The 6,000-nt window shown below is 38.7% G+C and overlaps 1 protein-coding gene across 1 annotated transcript in view; it reads left to right on the forward strand.

Moving 5' to 3' along the window:
* Positions 1-6,000, forward strand: part of ARHGAP10 (Rho GTPase activating protein 10) — a 2,173,597-nt gene that overhangs the window by 1,591,622 nt on the left and 575,975 nt on the right. Inside the window, exon 11 of the mRNA XM_044063456.1 lies at positions 684-765. Within this exon, the coding sequence (XP_043919391.1) occupies positions 684-765 (82 nt within the window). The remainder of the gene's footprint in view (positions 1-683; positions 766-6,000) is intronic.

A 6,000-nucleotide genomic window follows, 5' to 3' on the forward strand; every position in this document is an offset into this window, starting at 1 on the left:
GATGTATACTAAGCTTAGAGGTAGAAACCTTTGTAGTGAAATCTTTAAGCTGGTTTGAATATAAAATATGACTAAAGTTGACACAATACTTTTAATTGTAGCTGTTTTCAATGTATAGCCAAATTAAATAACTGCAAATGTCTCATGGTACTCATAAAGGTAGTTAACTATGTTGCCTGCTTATTGAGTAATACACATACACTTGTCACCTACCTGTTCATGCTGGAAAAGGTTTTGCACCCGTTGTTATGTTTTGTATTGTGCAATTTGTCCATGCCTCGTAGTTATGTAGTGTATAGTATCACCTAATGTGAACCTAGATGTTCAGGTATCAGTATGGCAGCACAGGCCCTTTCTCTGCCAATACGGATGCAGTGATGGCCTAGAATCTCTGGGCTTAGTCTATTCAGTATGGTTCACTGTGCTGGTATTCTCAGAAATGTGCTCTTATGGCACGTGAATCTGGAAAACTTGACACCATGTGATTACAATGTGATAAAAACCTTTGCCTTTCTTGTAATGCTTGCATTTAAAATTCAGTCTTTAATGTTACCCTTTGTCAGCATCTCCATATTCATATATCCATCCTTTTGTAGTGTTCATTATCTAATTATGAAATGAATGATTTCATTTTAAATGTTGGTTCTGTTCTAATATTTTCTTGTTTTCATTTTAACGTGTAGACCTAGTACTGTCATCACTGTGCAAGCCTTCTCAGAAGATGCCAGAAAGTTATGGATGGAAGCCTTGGATGGAAAAGAGCAAGTATGTATATGCGTCTTTATTTAAAAACAGATTTGATAACGAAATATTGCAGGAACTGTTTTGGTTTCTAACTTACTCTTGCATTGCTATTGCTGAATTATAAAACTGAAGGGATTGTTTTTCAGGTGAACACAAGTTCACCAAACCTACTGCAGTTACCTTCTACTTTGGTCTTTCTGGAACAACAGATGTAAAAAGATGAACATGGAGGGACAATACAAAAGCCATTCTAGGATGTCATTGAATAAAGCCGAAATTCAAAGTAGTATCTTAAAAAGTTTTTGACTGGTTTATTTCAGAATCTATTCTTTTTGTCTTAAGTGTATCTATGTTTATGTAGTATAACAAATTGTACATACCTGGAATCCAGATTTGTTGTACACTTAATATATTTCTTTTCAGTTTGTTTATTGTTGTGGTACATCAGTGACATGTACTTTAAAAAGGTGGTATATTGCAAAAGTAAGTGTAATCTGTGGATCTAGAAAAATGATCTTCCTGTGGATGCCATTCTGCAAATGCATTTTCTTCTGTTGAATTTTTGTTTTGTACTTCTTGCATCATTTTGTTTTTTACTTAAATCCAGTTTATAGTCATAAATGTGGAAACTCAATATTTGCTTTTTCTGCCAAGATGTTAAAACTATCCAAAGACAGCTGCCCCCAATCATTCAATCAAGAATCCCAAGCATATTGAAGAATCATCTCTTATATTCTGTCACTTTTAGTAAATATGTCATCTGTCCACCACCTGTTCTGTGAAGAAAACAATTATTTTTCCATGTCCTAATTAAATTGTATTCCTCTACTGTGTTTGTTTTGTTTACTTTATTTTTTCCAGTGGCATCTGTCCACATCTGAGTTGTATATCCTCACCATACCTAATTTATACTCCTATTGTCTGTTGTTATTCTTATTGCTTCTGTTAGCTTAACACCGTAACTTGTTTGTATTCTCTTTATGCTCTCTTCATATGTCTTTGCTAATATGCGACTTTTCCTTTCACTTGCACTGTATGAGCACATCCACTCGTGCATGAATCGTGCCATCCCAAATAGAACCAAGATGCTCTCATCCAAAAAAAGGAAGCCAATCTGGTGGTCCCCTGCCATAAATAAACTTTGCAACAAAAGGAAGAAACTGTTGCAGAAAAGAGGAAAATCCCAGGATGCAAAATACTCCCTTACCAGCCTCAGTAAGAGACTGAGATCCCTCATAAAATCCTCCAAAGCTAGTTACAAAAATAAAATTGCCAAAGATTCCAAAGACAACCACAAGGCATTCTATAACTATGTCAAGAATCTAAATGTCAATGCTCAGATCTGCTCTGAGCTAAAACAGAATGGCATTAAATATACTGATCCCAAGGATATTGCCAATATCCTGGCAGATCGATTCAGTGCCAACTTCATCCCCCTCTCACCCCTAAATGGCCCATCTCAATACAGGAAGATTGCCAAATTCTGGTAATAACAGCCACACAGGTAAAAAACCCACTCTCCAAAGCTAAGAATACAGCATCCATGGGACCAGATGACATCCCGGGCTGTGTACTACATGAACTACAATATGAACTGGCACTTCACCTAAGTGTCATGTTTAATCATAGCCTCACCTCAGGTTTCATGCCTACTGAGTGGCGCAGAGCTACAGTTATCCCACTCCACAAGGGGGGGGGCCACCTTGGATCCTGGAAACTACCATCCCATCAGTCTGGCAAGCCTTATTTGCAAGGCCATGGAGCATATTATCATGGAACTTATAAAGAAAGACATTGGCAACCTTCAAACACTGGACCCCATCCAGTTTGGGTTCATGAAGGGCCGATCTTGTCTCCTGAACCTGATTGACTTCTTCGAATCAGTCTCCAGAGCCATGGACAAAGGTAAGGTGGTTCACACAGCCTATCTAGACCTTGCCAAGGCCTTTGACACCATCCCCCCTCTGGAATCATAGATAAACTTAGTAAGCTGGGCATTAATCCCTACGTCACCCAATGGGTTGCTAACTGGCTTACTGATAGAACCCGCACTGTAAAAGTAGCTGACTCCAAATCCAGCTCCAGACAAGTGGAGTACCATAGGGTTCAGTCCTGGGACCGCTCTTGTTTGGCATCTACTTCTCTGAAGTACAAGCCAACACTAAGGGACTCTGGCTAACAAAGTTCACAGATGACTGCAAACTGGGAGCCATTATTGAATCCCCAAATGATGTGGATACTCTACAAAATGGCCTTACAGAAACAGATGCTTGGTGCCAGAGCCATGGGCTCAAGCTCAATGTCAAGAAATGTATAGTTATCACCTTTGGGAAAAAACATGTACCCATGAATTACCATATAGGTGGCAGTACACTAAACACCGAAAGTGTGATAAGAGACTTAGGGACACAGGTGGACAGTGGTCTCACCTTCGATAACCACATCGCCACAACAGTCAGGAAATCCTTCTTTGTGGCACACCTCATCACTAAGGGCTTTTCATCCAGAAAAAAGGAGGTCATTGTCCCACTGTACTCATCCCTCATTAGACCCATTATAGAATACAATGCCCTGTTTGGTATGTACCTCTCAAGACATCTGCAACAACTGGAAAGGCCGCAGAAATACCTCACTAAAAGAATCACAGGCCTAAAGCAGATGCCCTATGCTGACCGCCTTAAAAAACTCCAGCTATACTCTGTCGCATATCGTCTACTCAAAGGCAATCTCTGCTTAACATGCAAGGCCATGTCAAACCCAGAGCTGTTGGACATGCTACACTTAAAGATCTCCCAATCCCTCAGAACCACACGCTCCAGGGATCTAAACCTTGTCATCACAATAAACAAAACATGCTGGAGGGATAGGTTCCTGACCCAGAGACTCCCCAGACTCTGGAATAGATTGCCCATACATGACAAGCAGAGTGCCTCTTTGGCCTTCTTCAAAAGGAACCTTGACGATTGGATGGGAGAAAGGAAATTCACCCCGGGGATCACGTCAGTCGCCCTGCTAGACAGGGGTCCAGGGAAGTAAATAGTATGAGAAAAAATAGCCAGGGAATTGTTATGGCTAGGCTTGTATAGGCCCTAGGGCTGATAGCCTAGTACCAACCTATGAACCTATGAACTTTCTAGTTCCTTAGGATCCCTCCCTGTTTCATTTCTTTCTCAACATATTTGAAAAATATTTCTTTCCTGCTTTATTACTATTTATTGACTGAAAAATATTTCTTTGCTTTATTACTATTTGTTGAGTTATCCTTGTTCCTGTTTGCATTCCAAACTTGCAGTAATAGCCCCCCCCCCCAGCTTCCTACAACTATCCCGGTATTTATCATTTTCTTTTAGTTCTTTAGCCTGTTTTTTTATGGTTATGATTATGTTTGCATCCCTAGTGAACTATTCATATTTATTTTTTTTTCTTTTGACTTTATTGCCATTAAATAACTTCTCCTTTTCCTCTTGGTGTTGTATCTTACAGTTGTAGGTCTGTGTTGGATAATGAAGTTGTTGGTCCCTCTAGTATTAATAGCACCCATACATCTCAACTGTTCAGAATTTCATACAATATCCAAGTTTGTGTTGGATTTTTGGTCTGTTCCTCATAATAGTTGTGGTTTTCTTGCATATCATTAAGGATTGAAGTCACTAAATAATCAGACATTTGAGAAAATATATGGTATGGAAAACCCATTATTTTATCAACTTTCTAAGTTTATAAAAGCTCTATTTAACATCTGTCTCTGATTTTTGTGCCTATGTCCCTTGTTATGTTTGGTTTTGTCCAGAATTCTTGTGCTAACAGGTTGAGAGCCATGTTTGCCACCATCTGCCTTCTTTGGTAGATGTTGCTGCTTCAGGTATGATATTAATCAGTGGCAGAGGCCTCAGTCTCTTTGTGGTTGTCTTCTCAGCCACTAAGATTACTTTGACACCTTCATCTACTCCAGTTGTTCATAGTAATTGATATTACCTGGCCAGTTATCTGCAGTAGTAGCATCTGATTCCCCCCCCCCAAAAAAAATGACACTGTACGACATTTTACCGTGTAGACTCTTCGCTGGTCCCCTAACTTTTGCACTCATTTAGTGTTATGCTGCTTAGCAGGACTATGCATGTGCAGTCATTTTGGGATGAAGAGCACATCTTCCTCCTGTGTTTCGCAGACGTTTACTTTCTAGCAGCTTTCTGCCAAGTTATGACATGCTTTTGGCAGGTAAACACACAGGAAACATGTGCTCCTTTGTTAGGTTACCTTACCATGAGCTGGGCAGTTTTATGCAGTGCAGTCATTAGTCCAACCCTTCATTTTCATTGCTAGGTACCACATTTGTGACTAGAAACCAGCATTAAGCCACAACATGGTGCTACAGCTCAACACATGGCAACACAGGGCAAGATGCACTACTGTGGTATTTTCTGTGAACCCCAGACCTTATTAACTCTTCATTCATTTGCTATTTGTTTACAGTCAGATGTGCCATTTGTAACTATCTGTACTTATCTTGCAGTATTTAATGCATAGTTTAATGTTTTCAATTTTCTGTCAACGTTTCTTTTTGTATATTCTCCAGATACATGTGATAACAGATTACTCGCCTGCAAATTCAATTCCAATGTTGTTTTAGCATTTGCATGCTTTCATTATATATGTGATCACTTCTGTGCTCAAGTCTCTTGATCAGTTTGAATTTTTCAACACTTACTAATGTCTTCAGGGTTTAAATGTTTTAGTGCCTCAGCAGTATTCTTATAGTATTCTTATATAATTTTGAGTCAGGTTTATCAGGTTTTGATAAACTGTACAGTACCCCCATAAGTTTTAGCACCTGTCATACTGAGTGAGGCTGAATCTTTCTTTTCATCCATCTTGCACTCCTTCACTATAATATGAGCAGTTTTACAGAGCGTCATCAAAAACACTCAGTGTCCACATTGCCTTTCTGTTTATGTTTGCTTTTAGTTTCATATTCTTGTGCCATAGTCATTATTTAGCTCCTTATAGTATGAAAACATTATTACATAATTATTTTTATGGCAACATTTCTACTGTATATTCTTTTTATTCCTAAAGCTCCAATCTGTGTACTGTTTTATGTCACTCATGCAACCATTTGGTTTGCCACAGTTGCTGTGTATATCTTTTTTTCTGTCCCAAATGCACACTGTACACATTTTCCTATGTAAAATCAACAAGCAATTTCTTTATTATGAAGAAGTCCTAGTATTGCCTATGTAAATGTTTTTTTTGTTT

Source organism: Protopterus annectens, chromosome 2.part1 (assembly GCF_019279795.1).
Source record: "Protopterus annectens isolate FY-2018-M chromosome 2.part1, PAN1.0, whole genome shotgun sequence".
Classification (NCBI taxonomy): Eukaryota; Metazoa; Chordata; order Ceratodontiformes; family Protopteridae; genus Protopterus; species Protopterus annectens.